Raw genomic sequence first — 24494 nt, forward strand, 5'->3', positions numbered from 1 at the left:
TTACCTTTCTTTAAAGTATTTAAAAATAATAAACCTATGGAAAAAATGTTTTAATTTAACTTAATTCACCACTTACCTTGTTAAAAGCAGGCCTTGCGACTGCTTTTTACAAGCGTAGCTCCTGGAGACTTACCCTCCCGGGGAAACCTGCAAAGAAAACGGAAGTTCCAGGCATACGCGCAGCCTCTCCGGCGCACGTGTTCGACCTGTGAACCCCTTCCTTTAAGGGAACGGAAGTTCCGGTTTCCCATGCATGCGCAGTGCATGCACGAAACCGCCACTTTCGTTGGGCCTACGCGTGAGTACCCAGCGCGTACTCACCCGTGGGGACTCGAAGTTCTTTTGGGGGTATTTATCAAGTGAAGTTTACTTTTCCCTTACCTCCTTTGTCCTCCTGTCTACAGATCTATTTGTCAATGGGGTGGTGGGGGGGATCATCATCTTTACCAAATTATTGGTGCTAGAGCACTGTGACTTTTTTTGTGTCATGAATGTAGTATATCTGTGACTTTTTTTGTGTCATGAATGTAGTATATATGAGTTACTCTGTGACTTTTTCACAATGCTGTTACATTTTTGCAACGCAAATTTTTAAAAAAAATTCACTTATGGGATCTGGGCGTCGCTGGCGAGGCCAGCGTTTATTGCCCATCCCTAATTGCCCTTGAGAAGGTGGTGGTGAGCCACCTTGTTGAACTGCTGCAGTCTGTGTGGTGAGGGTACTCCCACAGTGCTGTTAGGGAGGGAGTACCAGGATTTTGACCCAGCGACGATGAAGGATCGGCGATATACTTCTAAGTCAGGATGGTGTGTGACTTGGAGGGGAACTTGGAGGTGGTGGTGTTCCCATGCGCCTGCTGCCCTTGTCCTTCTAGGTGGAAGAGGTCGCGGGTTTGGGAGGTGCTGCCGAAGAAGCCTTGGCGAGTTGCTGCAGTGCATCTTGTAAATGATACACACTGCAGCCACGGTGCGCCGGTGGTGGAGGGAGTGAATGTTTAAGGTGGTGGATGGGGTGCCAATCAAGCGGGCTGCTTTGTCCTGCTTCTTGAGTGTTGTTACAATATTGCATTGCTATTTATGAACGCGTTTGTAAAGCTGCACAAATAACTTGCAAAGATCCCCCTTTGACCATTCTGTAACTGGAGGGTATCCAGGTGTCTATTGTGATTAGCTGAGTCAAATCCAATGCCTATTCTGTGTTCTGTTCAAATGAAGCAAATCTGCGGAAAGCGGTGCACATGGTTCAGTTTATCCACTCCAAATAAAGAATCTTTTGAACAGATTCACTTTAAAATAGATTGTTATACCCTGAATTATAGATCATACATGGAGTTTGGATAAATTTTGATTCAAAGAGTCCAAAATTGAGCATCTCTTTTACAATACTCAGAATATGTTAGCATGGAAGCCCCTCCCAGCATTGAAACCTGCCCAGTGATTACAGCCTCTCCATCAGTTGCTGTTGAGCTGTCCCTCTTATGCTGGATCAGAAAAGAGGTGTTGGCACCCCATGACAATAATTGGGACACAAACACATAGCAGTGGTTCACTTGATCCCTTTAAATCCCAAAGGAAGTCACTATCGGGAAGTTATTTTTTGCTTTATAGATTGATGTTGCCACTGTTACTTTTTGCACAGCCTTGTCTCCCAGTGTTATGGAACCATTCCCCAGCAGAGAGGGCATGCACATCATCTAGTCCTGGCCTCTGTCAATGTTACTCTCAGCTGACTGTGGAAGATAGGCTTATGTTGCATGGGCTGACAAGCTGGTTAACTCTTGTTGGGAAAGTGCCTAGAAGCTTGAGGCACTGTTTAAATTGTCAACAGTAATATACACATAACAACTCTAAGCATGATGCACACACTCCTAGCATAAACAGACTCTTGTGTGTCTGAGCATTCTCACGCTAAAGACCATTGTACCCTGAGTGGTCCTGCAGTGCTCTTGAGTCACAGGCAGTAGTCTATTTAGAACATTTGTGAGGAAGAAATTGGTTAAAATTAAGTTGCCGGTGGAAGCTTAAAAATGTCTTTTTTTCACCCCAAATCATTATAAATCTCTGACTCTTTCATTGATGGTAAATAAAAGGCATGTTGACACAATTTCACTTTCACCTCCATTTTCTTTTCACAGCATGCAGCTGAGCTGGAACAGAAGCAGAATGAAACAGAAAATAAAAAAGTACACGGAGAGGTGATAAAATATGGCAGTGTAGTGCAGGTATGTGCCGACTATAACAACAACTTGCATTTATATAGCACCGTTAGCATGGGAAAACATCACAAGACACGAGGGGGGCTAAATTCGGTTGATTTGCACCTCCCGGGGGCGCTACCCAATTTTTACCCCAAGGGAAATAAATGAATGCCGAACTAAAGAAAGGGATATTAGGAAGAATGTCCAAAGGTTTAGTCAAAGAGGTGAATTTTAAGGTGGGTCAAAGGAAGAGAGGGAGGTGTTGAGGCAGAGGGTTTTGGGGAGGGAATAGCTGAGAGTGGGGCCTAGGTTTATATCATGACATTTATAACTAGTAAACAGCCATTTCTACCAAATGATACCTGTCAAAGCAGCTTACAGATAATAAGGATAGTTTAAAAGCAGAACTTGTGAATATTAACAAATATTGAGAAAGCTTTTCAAGACGGAGTGTCACCATCAGAACCCCTTTTAAAAATCAAAATAGTTTTTTTTTTTTTTTTTTAATTTTTTAAAAAAAATTGTCATTGCTCACAGGTCCCTTTATTCTCACTCATTTCTGTTACTGTTGAATATAGTACTAGGTTGCCCATTATATTTGTGTGTGGGCATAGTTGTGCTCAACTAATAATAAATAGTAATTATTAAATAACCTTTTCATTTACTAGCATGTTGGTTATTGTGTCACCAGTTTGTTATACTACATTAAATATTTGGCTTACAATTCTAAAGTTTGTTCCGGTGCAACTTGGAAAAATGCATGAGGTTTTCCCTCGATGCTGAACATCTGAAGAAGAGGACAAGTCCTTTAGAGAATTCATCTACTGTTAGGGGTGGCAGTGTTGTTGGAGGGGCGGGGGGGACGGGGGGGGTGAAATGCACTCTTACTAATCATTAAGTGTTGGTTGACGCAAACTATATCAAGATAGGAAAATTGACTCTGAAACCGTGCATGGCTCTGGAGTTGCTTTATGATTGACAGAATGTCAACATTTTAATTTTAAGCCATTACATTTCTGTTTATACTGCTAATTGAAACATAAAAATTATCATAATTATCAGATATCAAAAATAAAATTGATTCTGCTTGGGAACTAAACTTTCTTCCTTGTTTTATCTGGTTTTGTGAGGCTTGTGGTGGACAATTCCTAGCATCTATTGGGCTGCACAGTCATCAATGCACTCATCGACCATGAACTTGCTCCTTTAGTTGTTGACACTGTCATCCATGAGTACAAGGGACACATGACTCCGGTGATAGTATTAGCTATTCCAAGGAGGAATGGCTCAGTTCCAATGTGAATTTCTTCCTGTATTCAGGCTGCAACCTTTCAAGAACGCACAATCTACAGTGGTTGCAAAATGGAGGCGCTACAGTGTCAGCACTGGTCGGAGGGTGGATTACTGTGCCACTGGTTTACATAAATAGTTTCTATTTTAAATGTGGACAGGAATTTATAATTGAAAAAAGTTAACAGGGGTTTCATGCAGATGTAAGATTAATATATTATCAATAGATGTGCGTGCATATGTATGCAGCTGTACTCTCCCTAAGTGTGCACTTTAGATGTGTATGTGGGCATGTTTTACAAAAACATTTTATTTTGACTTCATTAAGTATTTGTGAATGGTTCTTATTACTGAGAATTGCCGTGCATGTCCTCGCCACAAAATATACTTGCAGGTCATGGAAGTCTGAGGAGTGTATATTAAACCAGAATAATGAGCCATTAACTGCGACAAGAACTTGCTCTTCTGCTTGACCACATGTTCTGGTAACTATACTTTCCCAAAGGTATCGGAGAAATCAGCAGGTGAAATCGAGTTCAGCGGCACATTTGCAGGGCCTTTGCTTGCTGCAGTGAGCTCTCAACATCAAAATAAAAGCAAACCACTTTTCTGAATTCAAAAAGTACTTGGTTACCTCAGAATAGAGAATAATGTAAGCACAACTAACCTAAGATATTGCTCCAAGACAATTCAAAGCATCCCCACCTTTGTGTGAATCCTCATGCTGGTGGCGTTCTTTTTGTACATTTGTTACAGACTTTGTGACTGACGCCTAGCTGGAGGACCTCAAAATTCATTGTATTGAAACTACTGATAAAGGGAACTACTTTGTTGGTTCATGCAAGTGTGCAAGTATTATGGTTTGACTGTGTTCACCCTCTTCAAAGTCCTCGCATTCATAAAGGTGCTAAATATTTGAATGGATGTAGGAGTAACTCGGTCTCCCTAGGAATGTGGGTGGGGAAGCAAATGGTTATAGTTTGCAAGTACATTTTACAAGTGAGAGTGACCTTGTACATTCAACCAGTCATTTCCTCAAAACAACATGTAAATGAATCAGCAGCTACTGAAATGAAGCACCAGCAGATATTTTTGATCCACCAAGTCTGGAGGAAAACATTTGCATTGGCAAAATGACAGCTTTAAACCACAAAGGTCTATTTATAATTGCAGTTCAGTAGGTTGTGCTCAGTCAGTGGATGAGGTTATGTTACTTTTGCAGATGACTTGTACTGAAACTATTGATCGGAAGGGAGAGAGCCACCACCAAACTATTCATTTTTTGAAGTTTACTTTTTCATTTACGTGACTGCAAACAGGAAAGCTGCCTCTCTGGGGCCCATCAGTGAAAGAATGAGACGGGCTATGTTTAGTTAGTGACTAATTAGGATAAACACCAACAGCATTCAGAACTGTTACTGCATGTAACGTACTTGCATTGACTGATGAGGCCTTTCGATCTCAGTGTGCACTCTTCAAAAGCATAAACTCCTAGCCTGCAGAACTTATGAAGTGCAAGTGCTTGGCCTATCAAGCTAATGATAACAAAGTATGTCGTCATATGCTTGTGCTTGTTTTCTGTTCCCTCCCCAGTTATTTTTCTCCCTGCAGAAGGACCCGGATAATATCCTGGTAGGTAGGATTCATGCCACGTAAGTGCTCGGCAATGATTCAAATAAAAGGTCCACCCCCCCCCCCACCCTTGATCCTAAATGGTAGCATAATGGCTGAATCCCCTTCATCAATGTCTTGGCGGGGGCTGGAGTCACCATTGACTAGGAACTTAACTGGATCAACCATATCAACGACATGATGGCAAGAGCAGGGCAGAGGCTGGGTAATCCCTGATGACTGGCTTATTTCTTAACACTTTAATACCTCTACACCATCTACAAGACTCAAGCATTTGCAACTATCTTCAGCCATGATCCATCTCGGCCTCCTCCTGAGGTCCCCACCATCACAGAAACCAGTCTTCAGCCAATTCGATTCACTCCACGTGATATCAAGAAACGGCTGAGCGCACTGGATACAGCAAAGGCTATGGGCCCCGACAACATCCCAGCTGCTGTGCTGCAGACTTGTGCTCCAGAACTAGCTGCGCCTCTAGCCAAGCTTTTCCAGTACAGCTACAACACTGACATCTACCCAACAGCGTGGAAAACTGTCCAGGTTTGTCCTGTCCACAAAAAGTAGGACAAATCCAATCCGGCCAATTACCGCCCCACCAATCTACTCTCAAACATCAACACCGTGATTGAAGGTGTCGTCGAGTGCTATCAAGCAGCAGTTACCTGCTCACCGATGCTCAGTTTGGGTTCTGCCAGGACCACTCTGCTTCAGACCTCATTACAGCCTTGGTCCGAATATGGACAAAAGAGCTGAATTCCAGAGGTGAGGCGAGAGTGATTGCCTTTGACAACAAGGCAGCATTTGACCAAGTGTAGCATCAAGGAGCCCTAGTATAATTGAAGTTAATGGGAATCAGGGGGAAAACTCTCCACTGGCGTGAGTCATACCTAGCACAAAGAAAGATGGTTGAGGTTGTTGGAGGTCAATCATCTCAGCCCCAGGACATCGTGGCAGGAGTTCCTCAGGGCAGTGTACTCGGCCCAACCATCTTCAGCTGCTTCATCAATGACCTTCCCTCCATCATAAGGTCAGAAGTGGGATGTTCACTGATGATTGCGCAGTGTTCAGTTCCATTTGCAACTCCCCAGATAATGAAGCAATCTGTGCCCGCATGCAGCAAGACCTCGATGACATTCAGGTTTGGGCTGACAAGTGGCAAGTAACATTCGTGCCACACAAGTGCCAGGCAATGACTATCTCCAACAAGGGAGAGTCTAACCACCACCCCTTTACATTCAATGGCATTACCATCACCGAATCCCACACCATCAACATTCTGGGGGTCACCATTGACCAGAAAAGTAACTGGACCAGCCACATAAATACTGTGGCTACAAGAGCAGGTCAGAGGCTGGGTATTCTATGAGTGCCTCACTTCCTGACTCCCCAAAGCCTTTCCATCTACAAGGCACAAGTCAGAGGTGTGATGGAATACTCTCCACTTGCCTGGAGGAGTGCAGCTCCAACAACACTCAAGAAGCTCAACACCACCCAGGACAAGGCAACCCGCTTGAATGGCACACCATCCACTACCCTAAATATTCACTCCCTCCACCACCGGTGCACCATGACTGCAGTGTGTGCCATCTACGAGATGCACTGCAGCAATTTGCTAAGGCTTCTTCGGCAGCACCTCCCAAACCCGTGACCTCAAACAACTAGAAGGACAAGGGCAGCAGGCACATGGGAACACCACCACCTCCAAGTTCTCCTCCAAATCGCACACCATCCTGACTTGGAAATATATCGCCGTTCATTCATCGTCGTTGGGTCAAAATGATGGGAACTCCCTCCCTAACAGCACTGCGGGAGTACCTTCACCTCACGGACTGCAGCGGTTTAAGAAGGTGGCTCACCACCACCTTCTTGAGGGCAATTAAGGATGGGAAACAAGTGCTGGCCTTGCCAGCAATGCCCACATCCCAGGAACTAATAAAATAGAAAAACATTCGAGGAAGGAATGTGATGGAATATTCATCACTCCCTTGGATGGGTGCAGCTGCAATAACACTGAAGAAGCTTGCTACTATCCAGGACAAAGCAGTCTGCTACTGGACTCAATATCCACTATCTCCACCGCTGGTGCACTGTGTGACACTATGCACTATCTAAAAGATGCACGGCAGCAACTGGCCAAGTTTACTTCAATAACACCTCCCAACCCCATGACCTTCACCACTAAGTAGGACAAGAATAGCCAGATCATGGGAACACCGTCACCTACAAGTTCCCCTCGAAGTCACACATCATTCTCACTTGGATATATACTGCCACTGGGTTAAAATTCTAAAAATCCTATCTAACACCATTGTGGGAATATGATCAGCAGTAGGACTGCAGCAGTTCAAGGAGATGGCCACATTCTCAGGGTAAAAAATATGACTTTGCCAGTGTCCCCCAGATCCTGAGAACAGATCAAGTTACGTCTACCTCGAGGGATTTAGATAGAGAGGGCAAGGGTAACACGGTGATTGGTGCACTGAGCACAGCTGAGCAGGAGGAGGAAGGGGGCTGTTGCCACCTCATAGTTGCATGTTTAGCTTGTTGAAATCAGAATTATTTGACTTGCAAGTTAAATATTACTAACCACAATGCCCTGTTTGTTGCAAAATGTACACCTGGCTTTGGCAGTTTGAAGCTGTTTATATCACAGTGATTTGGGTAAGTCTTATGGAGCCTGAATTTCCTTTGGTCTTCTGCTTCCTTTTATAATGCAAAACATCAAATCCTGCTTCAAGGAGAAGACTCTATGGGGGAAAAATTTGGTGCCTTAGTGCCTTCTGTTAGCGCCAGCAGATGGTGAATCCAGTGCCGCACTGTAAATCCACCCCACTCCCGTTGCGCCGCCGGGGACTTCAACGCCTGGCAGATCATGACGTCAGTGAGCGTGCAACGCTCACTGGCCGCCCGATCTGGAAAATTGATTGTTGCCACTTACCTTAGCGCCTCGACCAGACAGCGACAGGGAGAGCTGGCGCACTGCTCCAGGAAGCCAGCATCAGCATTAATCTCTCCCAGCTGTTGGGGCAGGTTAGTTTCAGTGGTTTCTTGTCAGTTTCACCCACTCCAACAGTTTGACCCACTCGAACAGTGAGAATAATTTCAAGCTTCTTTTGTATCGGGAGTCCTCTGGCAACTACAAAGTAGCTACATTTATTGTTCCAAGATTCCAACTGCTACACTTGGCAACATTACGACAGAGGGAGCGTAGGCAGTGAGAAATACGGGAACATGTGCGCAGAGGAATGAGGAGGGACATCAGGGCTCTCACCAAGGGGCCTTACCCTCGTATTCCGACAGCACTTCTCCTACCTTCAATTAAGTGACGAGCAGTATATTAGACGGCTTCGCATCACCAAGGTGGTGGTCACAGAACTCTGCCACCTTCTCCAACTAGACCTCCAGCCTCACATCAGGATGACTTAAACCTCAGATCCCTTTTGCTCACCACATCCCCATTATGCCATCCCTGTGTCATGCCATATCACAGCATCCTCCTGGGCGCAAAGGTGAAATGAGAGAGACCACAAAATATTGCAAACTCCATTAATAAATTTGTGCATAAACATACCTGGATCACATTCATTCTAATAACTAATGACCCTTGTGCCTGCTATAGTTGAATAGCTGTCATTGTGTGCAAGGTGTGAGATGTGGGTGTGAGTGTTGGTAGGTAGAGATTGTTGCTGGGTGAGCACTGTGGGTGTGGTGCTTTGGGCAGTGTGTGAAGCTTGTGGTACAGATGGTGGTATGTAGCATTTGTTGAACCATTGAATCACCCTGACCATCCGACTGAGGTGGATCTGCCATGACTACACCTGCTTCAGTCCCCCGTCTCCATGTTGTGTTTCTTCTTGCTGAGGCAGCTGCCCAGCCAGCAATGCTGAGAATGAGGTGCTGCAGTATCAATGAACCTCCCTTTAAGTACTGGGAAAAGCCTGTGCCAATGATGAGTTGTGATTAGACTGCACCCGATATTGGTCCACCCTTTGAGTGTAACGCCAATGAGATAGGCCTTTAAGACTTGATTTAGGACTCCAATCATTTTATTGAGCAGTGAGGACGAATTTTGCGTGCAGTCTAAACCATTTGCGCCTGGCGCTAATTCTCAAACTTTTCTAATGATACCGCCCATTCCTGGACTATAATGAATTTCTAGCCCAATGAATGGGAAAAAAAGAAAGACTTGCATTCATACAGCGCCTTTCATGACCTCAGGACGTCCCAAAGTGCTTTACAGCTTTTGAAGTGTAGTCACTGTTGTAATGTACAAGATTGAATTAGTCCTATAAACAAGGCATTAAAATCCAATCAAAGTATTGATATTTTTCAGCCAGATGTGAGAACTTTCCCTAAAGGAAAAAAAACTGAAGAGCAATCCTTTTGCTAATGGAATTGCAAGAGAAGCCAATTTTCCCCCACCTCTCTTACAACTTATAAAACAGCAAATGTCTATGATCGTCGAGGTTATATTTACTCCTGAGAATACATTTACTTCTGCCCTTAATTGCTTCACTGATGTGTTACCGAGACGGCTCACTTGAATCCTGGAGTGGATCTATTCACTTTAATGGGAGCTAACCTCGAGCTGTCCAACCTTTCGGATGCATTCTTGTAAGATATGTCACCTGAGTGGCTGAGGATTGGCATGGAAATTCAAAATAGTAAGCTCTGGGGCAAAAATGGGGAGGGGAAGGGATGAGTGTGTTATGAATTACTTTCTGCCCCCTTTTGACATTAATTCCATCACACAGAAGCAGACACACATACAACAGTGGACAGTTTCCACATGCAGTTCAGCTGTCGGGGTGGTGCAGTATGTTACAAGGCTAGGCCCTCTCAAAGTTCTCATCCAGCCAGTAGGTGGTTGAGGTCTGAATGATATAGTGAACACAAAATCGACACCAAATTTCTTTCAATTTTTTTTTACTATGTCCTCCATTCAGATAAAACCAAATGCTGAAATTTTTTTAAAAAAAACATTAATGCTGGAAGTCTGAAATAAAAACAGAAAATGGTCAAAGTATTCACAGCCTTTACAGTTGCTGGGTCTCTAAGGATGTTTATCATAACCCAGAAGTAAAGGCACTGTACTAAGGACTATTACGTAGCATACTGATGATAAATGTGACATACTGGCTGCGATCTTACCTGAAGAGGCAAGTTGGGAGCGGGTCAGCTGACTTGTGGGTTCCGAACCCGCCCCCAACGGCGCCCGACGCACAGACGCTGCTTTGCGTCAATTGGCCTTGTTAAGCCCGCCCTGTGGGCTTGCCGGCCAATTAAGAGAAAGCCGGTGTCAGAAGATGTCAGTTGATGATGTGTCATCTGCCGGTTTTCTTAAAGGAGACACGCTCATTTTTGTTTGACAGATGATTTTTCAGTGTTTGACAGCATTGAGGTGCTGCAACCACTGCCAATCACTGTACAAAGATGAGCCCTTGCACCCAGGCTCTCCAGAGACTCTCTCCTTAGGATAAAACAGATGGCAGCTGCAGGTGAGGTTACAGAAGCGATCTGTCACTGGTGAGAGAGGTTCTCCCAATGAGGTGGGACTACACAAACACTTCAAAGCTTATTACCTACAGAAAAGTCTAAATACATTAAAAATGAATTTCCTAACATTTTCTTACCTCTGAAACTCACCAGTGTACCATTGGATCCTTCACACCACTTCTGCAGCTGTCATCAATGAAAAAACATTACAGCAGACTCGCAGCACGCCAAACTTACCTGGCGTGGTGTCCGGACATCAGGAAGCCCGCAGTCGACTTGGCAAAATTGGATAAAACCTCTTAACTGACTGTTAACTACCTGTTAACAAGCAGTTAAGTGGCTATAATCCTCTTCCCGCCACTCAGTCGGGTCCCTGCGCAAATCGGGGAGCCGACTCCAGGGAAGATTGATTGGAGGCGGTTTGGAAGTGGGTTCGGGACCTGCTGCCAATCTTTTTGATTTTGATTTTGTCAGCAGTCCCGCCTCCAAACCCAACCCCTGAGCGCTGGCAAAATCGCCCTCACTGTGACAGGATGTCAGACCTGCCAAGGCCCTAAACTATGCACATTTTGAACTTCTCTTAGAACAAAGCCCTCTGCTAATTGCCAGGTCAATCAATCTAGTCTGTTTCCCCATAGACCACCTGATTCCTGTCTCAATGCTGAAGAATCAACTTTCCTCTGAGGCTTATGTTCCCTTCGTGTTAGGTTATGTCTGTCAAGAGTTCAGTTTCATTTTTGCTTCTTACTAGCTGTAGCTGCCAGTGAGAGGAGCCCATATCCTGCAGTAGGCAAACCCATTCTGATATGGCCATCAATCTTAAAACCACTTTCTCTTATGAGCAGATAGTGTGAATATATTAGTAATAATATATTCTTGTTTAACGATTTTTTAGTACTCTTTTCCAACTCCTCCCAAAGAGCTGCCATTCTCTTTTGCTTTGCCTTCACTGTCCAAATCTCTCGGGTACCAACAGGATTTATTACAGTATCTTTGCTCATTATTTCACCCGTGACAACAATTTATCACTGAGCATTCATAACTTTTAATATATCATCCAGGGAATTTGTATCTGGTAGCCTTGAGTGGACAGCTAGGTAATGATCTGAATGGAAGAAGTTATGAAAATCAGGGGATTTAGATAGTAAATAATAATTTTATAATGATCACAAATCACAGACAAGTAAAAAATAAATTCAACTATTTTAACAAGCTCGAATATCTTAGCCACAGAGTTCCTGCCTTTTAGACGTGCTGAATTTTTGTAATTGGAGCAGATTTGGGGGTAGTTGTCCTAGGTCTCTATCCCCTTGTACTGCATTGACATTTCTGCTGGAAGTGGGGCCAGTTCTGTTTCATTTTCCCTATTGCAGTGCAAGCCTGCATGACGAAGGTGCACTTGCTTGTCAGGAGTTGATCCTGGGATAAATGGATGACATAGAAATTTCAAATGCCTGTTTCAGTCAATGGAAGGGAACGTGAGAAATTTGAAACCTTGCCAGCTTTAAGCTCTTGAAAAATCTTTGTTTGGAACAACTTGCTTCCTTATGTCACAGCAAATTCTTGCCCTTCCCCTACTCCAGTTGCATTGAAAATGCCATGGGCACTTGCAATATACTAATGTCCCTGATCCTGGGATTTAGCATAGGGTTAGGAGAACATGCATGGGGTAGGCAGAAATTCTGCCCTGCTCCTGATCCATCCCAAAAATACCTTCTAAGGAATTTATGGATGATAAACGTCAGGAGGAATATTGGAACATATTTTGACTGGTGTGCATGCACCAAAGCCAATTGTACCACTTGTCGGCACCTCAGGTTGCACAATTAAAATATATAATTATACAGCTTTCCATTCATTCTTGCTGAAGAGTGACATCCTGTCCTTTTCAAAACTGCGTTGAGATGAAAATGCCACACATTAGAAATGCAACACAACCTTGTGAAACACTGTAAACTTTTGAATACCTCCTTTTAGTTTTTTTTTTAAACAAGTTAACCTTGTTCTAAAATGCATACTTTCCAAATCTCTTGCAAAGTATTGGTGACACCACATTTATGGATCACTTGATTGCTCACCCACAGTGTCTTCTACATCACTTACAATTGCAGTCTTTCATTCAAAGTGAAAATGAGTGGGTAGACTTTCTAGAAAGATGCCTTGCAATGACATGCTATCACGACTGGGGATACAATGGGGCTGTGTTCTCTGTGACTGTGCATTGAGATATTTTGGCAGTGATTATGCAGTAACTAGCTCCAGTTTTTTGTGTTGTTAAAATTCCATTTCTCTACCAGCACGCTTGACGTAGGTTCTCAGCAAATTGGTAATTTCAATAATCAGGCCATTGTTTCGTATAAATTGAAATGTGCACTCTTATGCATGAAGTGAATGAGATGTCATGTTACAGATCGACCAATTATCTTTTTACCTCTGTATTTTACTTTGGAGATTACATGGATTTCCCACTATCCAAAAGCCAGAAATAGTACACTGTTCAGACCATGACATTCAGGCTGAAGCTAATGACCAAACTTATTTACAATCAATGTAATTACACAGAAGCATAAGACCACCATAAAAGAACTGCAGTACAATAATGAACTTACATAACTTTCACAAAACTTAAATTGTTCTGGAAATCATAAAACATGCAAGATCTTAGAGACCTTTTCAGTATCAATTAGCAGAATTACTAATGCTATGTTATGCTGCAGAAATTCACAGAGCCTCTTCTCACTGCCTTCACATGGAGATACAAGGAAAACCCCTGATTATTAAACAATTCTGCTGGGCTTCCAAAGGCGAGCTTTGACATACAAGATTTAAGAGGTTCTTCCTTAACTGACAGACACTCATGATAATCAATTCTACCATTTGGACAGATAGGGCATTAACAGTAACCCCTTAGCTGTCTGTTGAGTTGATTGCTCATGACACTTGGCCAAGGCTCTAAATAACTCGCATTGGAATTTTGATTTGCTTGAACCTGCTTTGATAATTATCAACATTAAAAAATATTTGCCTTATTTGGTGTTGTCACTTTAAGCTCATGCTGTCATATAGTATACGTGTTGTAGGTACTTTTACATATTGTACTTGTACACTGCACCAAAATCTTACAACTACAGTTTGTGACCTGTTCCTCGTAGCCTCACAGAAGTAACAGATGAAAATGGTTTCAGGCCAATTTTTGAACTGCTTCAAGCAGTCTCTTTAAGGACCGCTGGTTAGGCTGCTCAACGCTATTACAAATTACAATCAGGGTCCTATGTTCGTCATAGGACCTGATTTTCATATTGAAAGTGGCCTCCCACCTGAAGCAAGCGGGCACTCGGGCTGCACATCAAAAGGCCCCTACTAAGGTGGTAGTGGCTGGAATGCCAGCGTAAAAGGGCAGTAAGTGACCCAATGCCCTTTCAGGTCACTACTGCCCTGGTTACGCCAGGCAAATTAACCACACAGGAAAGTAACTCACATTGTCACAGACTGACTGCCATGGACTAACACATTACGACATAAGAAATCAAATGGATAACCAGGCCACAATGAGTGCAGACTGATGGAAAATAACATGATGTGCCTCATTGACTTAATTTTGAAAGGTTGTCGGCCCCATTTTGAAAATATAAATATAAGATCTGTGGACATCTCACCCGTCAAATATGCCTGAGTACTAGTCAGCAATTAAACTGGATCAGGATTTCTACAGATTTTGGCTAATTTGTAATGTTTTAGTACCTCAGCTATACTGCAGCTGAATTTAAACTATATTACATTTAAAGTCTAGAAGAAATATTGACCAATTTAAAAAAAAGTTCCTGACATGTTTATAGAATGAATCTAGTTTGAAGAATGAGATTGTTCTATATCTTACCAAAAAATATCATTTCTCTTTTGTTACCTTGGATCTCTTACACTTTAATATGCACCATGGGCCCTGCACTGTGCATCAGAAAGGTAACACTCACAGCTATATTCAAAGGGAATTGAGTATTAGATTCCAAAAATATTCATTTGCAAGTTCAAATAAATAATCAGGAAACTTAATGTTAAATAGTGGGGCACACTAGCTGGTGTGGGAAAGGGATCATTATGAAGCGATGTAATGGTTACTAGGATTGTTACCTGTTACCTGTTGCTGCGTGCTCCCTAAATAGATAACATATGCTTTCAATTGTCTATAGAATGACCATTGTTGATGTTACTAATTAAATATCTAATAATGTGGAAAATGCTTGCTTTCTAAATAAATAGTCTCCCCTTCCCTGAGTTATTGTCAATTGTTTTCCTCTTTCAGCTGCTGCACATGAAAAGCAACAAATACTTGACTGTGAATAAGAGGTTACCAGCTCTCTTGGAGAAGAATGCCATGAGAGTCACTTTGGATGGTACAGGGAATGAAGGCTCTTGGTTATTCATTCAGCCATTTTGGAAGCTAAGGAGTAATGGAGACAATGTAAGTGTGTACCAGTAATCGCATAGAAATACTGACTGATCTTGAAGGAAGTAAAAGATAAATGTTGGGTGTTGAATCTGCCAAAACAATCCACTACTTCAGGATCATTCTGGAGAGCAAAGATAGCTCCCAGCTTTTTTTTCCATGATCAACCATTTCTCCAGTCCCCGCCTCCCTCACCACCCACCACAAGCCTAAGGAGCCCATGGACTGTTTCCATTCATTCATCTGCTTCTGCTGCTTCCCCTTTTCTTCTTGCCATTAAGCCAAACTTTCCCCCAGGCTCTCCCCTGCCATATTGCTAATCTGTTTCTTTCTCTAGTTTTGCTCCTATTTTCCTCATGCCCTCTATATGTCCCTGAGACCCACATCCTGTTCCCTTGACACCATTTCCACTAAACTGCTGGCTATCTAACATCCTTTCCTAGCCACTATGTTAGCTCCCTCTCCTCAGCTACTGCCCCACTCCCTTTCAAAACTGCTGTCATCACCCCCTCCTCAAAATACCCCATTCGAGACGTCTCTATCCTTGCAAACTACCCCCCACTGACAACCTCCCTTTTCGCTCAAGACTGTGAATGTGTTGTCTTCCCAGTCAAGGTCCATCTTTCCTCAGCCACAGAACTGAAATGGCTCTGCTCAAAGTCACAAATTACACCTTATATGTCTGTAATCATGATGGGTTTTCCTTCCTCATCCTCCTCAACCTCTCTGCAGCCTTTGACACGGTCAACCACACTATCCTCCTCCAACACCTCTCCTCCATTGCCGTGCTCTGGGACTACCCTTGCTTGTGTCCACTCTTGCCTATCCGATTGTAGCCAGAGCATCTCCAGCAATGACTTCTCTTCCCATCCCCCACACCATTACCTTTGGCGTCCCCCAAAGACCTATCCATGGTTCCTTCCTCTTCCTCACCTACATGCTACCTCTTCATCATCTGGACATGGAGTCAGCACCCGCTTCACCACCTCGCTCGACCTCTCCACTGCCTCTGCTGTCAGAATGCTTGTTTGACATCCAGTCTTGGATAAGCTGCAGTTTCCTCCAGTTAAACAATTCTAGACCAAAGCTATCATCATTGTCCTCCACCATAAACTCCCTATCCCTCTTCCCTGGACTCTGTCTCCGGTTACAGCATCCTGTTCGACTTCAAGTTGAGCTTCTAATCCTATAACCTCATCATTACAAAGCCTGATTACTTTCACCTCCATAAGATTGTCCGCCTCTACCTCAGCCCATCTGCTGCCAAAACCCTCATCCATCCCTTTGTCGCCTCCAGACTCGAGCATTCCAATGCTGTCCTGGCCAGCCTCCCATCCTCCACACCATAAGCTTCAGCTCATCCAAAACTGTGCTATCCATATCCTATCCTGCACCAAGTCCCACTTAGCTGTCACTCCTTCCCTTGTTTCTTGTCATGGCTCCTGGTCCCTCAATGCACCCAAATTAAAATTCTCATCCTCATGTTTAAATCCCTTCATAGTCTTTTCCCTCCCTATCTCTGTAGCCTGCTCCAGCCCTACATGCTCCCCGCAACTCTCCGTTTCTCTAACTCTAGCCTTTTGTGCCTCCCCATCTTTGTCCCATCGTTGGTGGTCGTGCCTTCAACTGCCGCACTCTGGAATCCTCTCCTTAAATCCCTCTGCCTCTCCACCTCCCTCTCCTCCTTTAAACCTCCCTTTTTAACCAAGTTTCTGGCCTTCCCCACTTAATGTTTCCTTCTTTGGCTCAGGATCCATTTTTATTTGATTGCACCTTGGGATTTTTTTTACATTAAAGATCTCCGGATCAGTTGAGTTCTTACCTCCTTGAGTGCCTGGATCACTTGACAGTTCAGGTTTTCAAAAGGCAAGAACATTAGAGGGGGAGAATATAATGTGAGAGAACTCAAAAGGTTCAGGGAGATTGATAGAGCAAGAAAGACTTGCATTTATATAGTGCCTTTCACGACCACCGGATGTCTCAAAACGCTTTACAGTCAATGAAGTACTTTTGAAGTGTAGTCACTTATAATGTGGGAAACACGGCAGCCAATTTGTGCACAGCAAGCTCCCACAAACAGCAATGTGATAATGACCAAATAATCTGTTTTTGTTATGTTGGTTGAGGGAGAAATATTGGCCAGGACACCGGGGATAACTCCCCTACTTTTCTTAGAAATAGTGCCATGAGATCTTTAACGTCCATCTGAAAGCAGACAGGGCCTCGGTTTAACGTCTCACCTGAAAGGCGGCACCTCCGACAGTGCAGCACTGAACCAGGGGTCACAGTCTAAGGATAAGGGGTAAGCCATTTAGGACAGAAATGAGGAGGAATTTCTTCACCCAGAGAGTGGTGAACCTGTGGAATTCTCTACCACAGAAGGCAGTGGAGGCCAATTCATTAAATATATTCAAGAAGGAGTTGGATATATTTCTTAAGGCTAAAGGGATCAAGGGGTATGGGGAGAAAGCAGGGACCATGTACTGAATTTGGATGATCAGCCATGATCGCATTGAATGGCGGAGCAGGCTCGAGGGGCCGAATGGCCTACTCCTGCTCCTATCTTCTATGTTTCAGCACTGCACTGGAGTGTCAGCCTAGCTTTGAGCTCAAGACCCTGGAGTGGGCCTTGAACCCACAACCATCTGACTCAGAGGCGAGTGTGCTAAAACTGAGCCACAGCTGACACGACTGGATCCAAGAGGATCTAAAAGGGAATTCAAGGTAGAAAATTGAAAAGAAGAGAGGATCAAGAGAAATAAACATGAATATCGCATGGTTAGGATCTGGAATGCACTGCCTGAAAGGGTGGTGGAGGCAGATTCAGTTGTGGTTTTCAAAAGGGAATTGGATAAGTACCTAAAGGAAAAAGATTTGCAGGGCTACGGGGAAAGGGCGGGGGAGTGGGACTAGCTGAAGCGCTCTTGTAGAGAGCTGGCACGGGCTCGACGGGCCAAATGGCCTTTTTCTGTGCTATAGCCATTCTATGATTCTATCCAACAAGAGCGAGAGAGGGAGAGAGAGAGAAAGAGAGAGCTACTGGCCTCTGCAGCAGGAGCAGCATGTGTTTTGTCAGCTTCACGTCGGAGTGCAAAATATGAGTCCATTTCAGGCCAGGCTCACAATCAGTAGAAGCAAACAATGCTGTGCTTTCTTTGGAGTACAGCATCTTTGAATAGATTAATGGCCCAGAAATTCGGCTCTCCACGGGTGAGTACGCACGGGGTACTCACCCGTAGGCCGAATGGAAATGCCGGTTTCCTGCATGCACTGCGCATGCGCGGGAAACCGGCACTTCCGATCCTCTGAACGAAGAGGTTCAGAGGTCGAACGCGCGCGCAGTGGAGGCTGCGCGTGCGCTTTGAACTTAGTTTTTTTTTACAGGTTTTCACGCGAGGTTAAGCCTGCAGGATTTACACATTTAAAAAGCAGGCGTAAGGCCTGCTTTTTACAAGGTAAGTGGTCAATTAATTAAAATTAAAACATTTTTTCCACAGGTTTATTATTTTTAAATACTTTAAAGCAAGGTAAGTTTATTTTTAGCCCCGATTTTTTATAAAATTATTTTTTTCAAAAATTTAAATTATTGTTTAAAATAGTTATTTAATGTAATTTATAGTTTATTTAAAAAGTGTGATTTAAAAAAAAAAAAAAAATTATTTGGAGATTTACTGCTATTTTGGGGCCCGTATATTCATAAGTTTTCACAGGTCTTCCTGTCAATCTTATGAATGGGCTTTTCCCTCCTCCTATTGGCTGCCCATGGCTCACATGATCCCAGGGGACGCATCGCACTAACTACGCCCCTGGGACACGCAAGCACAGCGCGGCGGCAGCTGGGCCAGGCCCCGGAGCGGAATTCCATGCGGCCTTACAGCTCAACTGCTGGCGCGCAAGGTAAGTGCAGGTCGGGGGCTTACACCCGCGGGAAGCCCCCGACCCGAATTTCTGGGCCATCAAGTTTATGTCAAGGATGCAATGATTTCAAAATCTGTTTTGCATATCTAAAATTGAGCTTATTGCTTTCTGTGTTTTATCAATGATGTTCCGTCATCAGATCACAATATCATGAAATTTCAAATTTTGGGATTGCAAACAAATTTTCAAAGTTAAAAGGTTGCACTGTTCCATTTTTCTTTTAATCTTAAAGTGATAATTTTATTGTACTTGTACCAATATATGTACTATATATGTTTCAGGTGGTGGTTGGAGACAAAGTAGTGTTGAATCCAGTCAACGCTGGACAGCCGTTGCATGCAAGCAATTACGAGCTGTTTGACAATGCAGGCTGTCAGGAGGTAAGAACTCAACAGAGGAAGGGAATGTCAGAAGATGTGAGCGAAGAGAAAAGAAAGTGATGGAGAGAAATGAAAGAGAGAAAGCGGATCTAAGAGGGATTTAAGGAAAGAAAATTAAAAGGCAGAGAGGATCAAGAGAAATAGAAATGAATATCCAACTAGAGAGAGAGAGAGCGCTACCAGCCTATGCAGAAGTAGCATCCTGTAGTTGCAACTCTTCCTATTTTGTCAGGTTCATGTAAGATTCTCATAAATTAAAGTGTTATTACAAAAAAGAAAACACATAGAAGAAACCAATGTGGTAGAAGGTCCTAACCATCACAGGAAGTGATAATAGGAAGTACTTCTGTACAAATATGAAATGTACAGGAAACTTTGGTTTATCCGGAGGTTGTATGTCCAGAATACTTGCTCTAACGGCAAAAATCAGGAGCCGTTTTCTATATGTTTTTTTAGTTCTCGTTGATTTTTTTTTCCCAGTCAAGCACTGCAAGGTCTGTAGCTATAGCAACAGCTTCAGCTACAGACGCTTGCAGCTGCAGCCGACTGTTTTGAACAGGGTTTGTTGATTCACACGGAGCTTCTCAGTCCGTATGTTTAAACATTAACTCTGGTATGTCCGGCACTTTTGATGTTACGGCACCAGCTCGGTCCCGTCAGTGCCGGATATCAGAAAGTTTCCTGTATTTGGGAGTAGGGGTAAATTGAATTCCCCTTCTGTTGACGCGCGATTAAGCTGCGTGCAAGAGTCTGACGCCAATAATTTTAGAAATAATGAAAAATCATTTGTAGTGCTAGGAAGTTGATAGGTTGTCCACAGTAAGAAGGTAATTGTTTTCTCTTCAATACTGTTGTATTTATTTTTAAATTTTCAACTACAGGTAAACTCTGTGAACTGCAACACAAGCTGGAAGATAAATCTCTTCATGAAGTACAGTGACTATATGGAAGATGTTTTGAAAGGGGTACGATTTATTGTAAAGTTGTTGGAAGAACATATTGCTGAAGAATAATGTTGATAATGCACAGCTCATTAGGGTAGAAATTCTGAGCACTGAAGTTCAGGTGGGAGCACAATGCGCTCGACCTACAATTCTTCATGCATTATTTTCACATGGACATTAACCCATTTATTTTAAACTTTATTTGAAGCAGAAGATAATGCTTGTGGCATTAGTTTTGGGTTGGTCTAGGAAAGAGCCAGCAGAGGCACAATGGGGCGAATGGCCTCCTTCTGTGCTTGTTAGGCTCCTATGGTTCTATGGTATCCCTGAACTTCACCTGTTGGAACGTCTACCCTTTCAGTTTTAGGAATTTGATTGGTTCCTAGGAGCCATTTATCAAATATTTTGACAGTGTAATTTGTGTACTGGTGGCATTATACTTTTCTCACACTTGAGAACCGAAAACTAATAAATGTTCCTGTTCTGATGGACACCGTCAGTACACGCCTTGACCATTTGGAATCTTGAATTTGCGGGAGATAAAATGGACACATTGTCGATATTGCCTGAGATGAACAGTCAGCCAATTTTCCTCTTCAACTTTGATTTCTGTTGCTGGAGCAAAAAATTTGATAACAAAAAGCTGTGGCTTTGGCTGCCAACCTCTCTCCATTAACTCATTTTTCTCAGGATCTCAAACTGTAAAACTCCTGATTTCCCCCCGGCCACTTTTCCTATAATCCACAGGCTTTCCAAACCCAAGCTTTACGCCACTATTTCCTGATTTATCTCAACCCTGGTGGTGCCCCACACTGTGGGCGGAGAGCTTCCATCTGGGTTTCTCAATACAAGAAAATTATCTGATTAACCCATGCATCACCTGACTGGCAGGGACATTTGGAGCCCAATCGACTGCCAGAGAAAATGGATGCACCTCATTCTTTGGACTATCATGGAATATGGATCATAGAAACATAGAAGATAGGAGCAGGAGTAGGCCATTCGGCCCTTCGAGCCTGCTCCGCCATTCAATAAGATCATGGCTGATCATCCAAATTCAGTACCCTGTCCCTGCCTTCTCCCCATATCCCTTGATCCCTTTAGCCTCAAGAAATATATCCAACTCTTGAATATATTTAATGAACTGGCCTCCACCGCCCTCTGTGGCAGAGAATTCCACAGGTTCACCACTCTCTGGGTGAAGAAATTCCTCCTCATTTCAGTCCTAAATGGCTTACCCCTTATCCTGAGACTATGATCCCTGGTTCTGGACTCCCCGGCCATCAGAAACATCCTTTCTGCATCTAGTCTGTCCAGACCTGACAGAATTTTATAGGTTTCGATGAGATCCCCTCTCAATCTTCTAAACTCCAGTGAGTATAAGCCCAATTGACACAACCTCTCCTCGTACGTCATTCCTGCCATCCCAGGTATCAGCCTGGTGAATCTTTGCTGCACTCCCTCCATGGCAAGAACGTCCTTCCTCAGGTAAGGTGACCAAAACTGCACACAATACTCAAGGTGCGGTCTCACCAAGGCCCTGTACAACTGCAGCAAGACATCCTTGTTCTTGTACTCGAACCCTCTTGCTACGAAGGCCAACATACCATTTGCCTTCTTAACCGCCTGCTGCACCTGCATGCTTACCTTCAGCGACCGGTGCACAAGAACACCCAGGTCTCTTTGCACTTCCCCTTCTCCCAATCTATTGCCATTCAAATAATAATCTGCCTTCCTGTTTTTGCCACCAAAGTGGATAACCTCACATTTATCCACATTATAGTGCATTTGCCATGTTTCTGCCCAATCACCCAACCTGTCCAAATCATACTGGAGTTTCATGACATCCTCCTCACAGCATACCCTCCCACCCAGCTTTGTGTCATCTGCAAATTTGGAGATATTACATCCAATTCCCTCGTCCAGATCATTAATATATATTGTGAACAGCTGGGGTCCTAGGACCGATCCTTGCGGTACCCCACTAGTCACTGCCTGCCACTCAGAAAACGACCCGTTTATTCCAACTCTTTGCTTTCTGTCCGCCAACCAGTTCTCTATCCAAGTCAATACCTTGCCCCCAATCCCATGTGCCTTAATTTTGCACGCTAACCTCTTATGCGGGACCTTATCGAAAGCCTTCTGAAAGTCCAAATACACCACATCCACTGGTTCTCCCTTATCTATTTTACCAGTTACATCCTCAAAAAATTCCAGTAGATTAGTCAAGCACGATTTACCTTTTGTAAATCCATGTTGACTTTGTCCGATCCTGTCACTGCTTTCCAAGTGCTCTGCTATTACATCTTTTATAATGGACTCTAGCATTTTCCCCACTACCGATGTCAGGCTTACCGGTTTATAATTCCCCGCTTTTTCTCTGCCACCTTTTTTGAATAGTGGGGTAACATTAGCTACCCTCCAATCCATGGGTACTGTTCCAGAGTCTATCGAGTTCTGGAAGATGACCAGCAATGCATCTACTATTTCCAGGGCCACTTCCTTAAGTACCCTGGGATGTAGATTATCAGGCCCTGGGGATTTATCGGCCTTCAGTCCCATCAATTTTCCTAACACCATTTCCCTACAAATACTGATTTCTTTCAGTTCCACCCTTTCATCAGACCCTATGTTCCGCGGTATTTCTGGGAGGTTATTTGTGTCCTCCTTTGTGAAGACAGAACCAAAATATGTATTTAGTTCGTCTGCCATGTCTTTGTTCCCCATTATAAATTCCCCCGATTCTGACTGCAAGGGACCTACACTTGACTTCACCAATCTTTTTCTCTTTACATATCTATAAAAGCTTTTACAGTCAGTTTTTATGTTCCCTGCAGGCTTACTCTCATATTCTATTTTCCCTTTCTTAATTAATCTCTTTGTCCTCCTTTGTTGAATCCTAAACTGCTCCCAATCCTCAGGATTATTGCTTTTTCTGGCCAATTTGTATGTGCTCTCCTTGGATCTTATGCTATCCCTAATTTCCCTTGTTAGCCACGGTTGAGTCACCTTTTTTGTTTTATTTTTATGCCAAACTGGGATGAACAACTTCTGTAGTTCATCCATTCGGTCTTTGAATGTTTGCCATTGCCTATCCACCGTCAACCCTTTGAGTGCCATTCCCCAATCAATCCTACCCAACTCGCTCCTCAGACCATTGTAGTTTCCTTTATTTAAATTGAGGACCCTAGTTTCTGAGTCAACTACTTCATTCTCCATCTTAATGAAGAATTCGATCATATTATGATCGCTCCGACCCAAGGGGCCTCGTACAACAAGATTGCTAATTAATCCTTTCTCGTTACATCCATTTCTACCCTAAGATAGCCAGAGTCAGCTGCAATAGTCTCATTAGATAGTCAGCAACTGTGAACACGTTTCCTCACTCAACCCTGTAAATCACCAACATGAAAACCAATATCCGAAAAATAGATTTTAATAAAGAAATTACCTTTGGAGCTATGGGTTGGATTTTGTCAATGGCGCATTGGGGGCGGGACTGCTGGTTGTCGGGTTTCAGTCCCGCCCCCAATGATGTCTGGCCAACCCATGCTATTTTCCCTTGATTGACCTTGTTAAGCCTGCCCTGCGGGCTTAGCTGGCCAATAAAGGGAAAGCCGGTGACAGAGGATGTCAGCGTATGACGTTTCATCTGTCAAATCTTTCCTCAGCAGAAATCAGATGGCTGCTGCATCTGAGAATGCAGCAGCCATTCTGTCATCTCTGCTGTTGAGATGAGGCACCTCCAGATCCCCAAGGGTTGAAGCCTGCAGGAAGAAGCAAAGGTAAGTAAACTTTTTCTAACACTTGACACTCACCTCTCATACTTACCTCTCCACACTTGCACCCATCACTCACCTCCACATTGGACTTTTCCACCCCTCTCACCCCCGCAGACCCACTGCTCGTCTCACTGACCCTGGCGAGGTTCGCAACCGTCGGGAAGCCCGCACTTGCAGGGGTAAAATGGGGATGAGCCTCAAAACTGCCTGTTAACTACCTGTTAACAGGCAGTTAATTGGCTGTAATCCCCTTCCTGCCTCGAGAAGACGGGTCCCTGTGCGAGTCGGGGACCCGCCTCCCGGGAAGATGGCACGGAGGCAGGTTGGGAGCGGGTTCGGTACCCGCTCCCAGTTTCTGCCATTTTCCTGGCAGTCCCGCCTCCATACCCACCTCCCCAGGGCTGGGAAAA

At 43.8% G+C, this 24494-nt stretch overlaps 1 protein-coding gene across 2 annotated transcripts in view; it reads left to right on the forward strand.

The window, feature by feature from the left end:
- Positions 1-24494, forward strand: part of itpr3 (inositol 1,4,5-trisphosphate receptor, type 3) — a 324911-nt gene that overhangs the window by 134791 nt on the left and 165626 nt on the right. For both annotated transcript variants that reach the window (XM_086011397.1, XM_086011396.1), the window contains exons 4-7: positions 2136-2222; positions 14917-15075; positions 19260-19358; positions 20240-20323. In XM_086011397.1, coding sequence (XP_085867523.1) covers positions 2136-2222; positions 14917-15075; positions 19260-19358; positions 20240-20323 — 429 coding nt within the window. The remainder of the gene's footprint in view (positions 1-2135; positions 2223-14916; positions 15076-19259; positions 19359-20239; positions 20324-24494) is intronic.

The sequence above is a fragment of the Somniosus microcephalus genome, chromosome 18 (assembly GCF_052327205.1).
Source record: "Somniosus microcephalus isolate GS21.2 chromosome 18, FLI_Smic_1.0, whole genome shotgun sequence".
Lineage (NCBI taxonomy): Eukaryota > Metazoa > Chordata > Chondrichthyes > Squaliformes > Somniosidae > Somniosus > Somniosus microcephalus.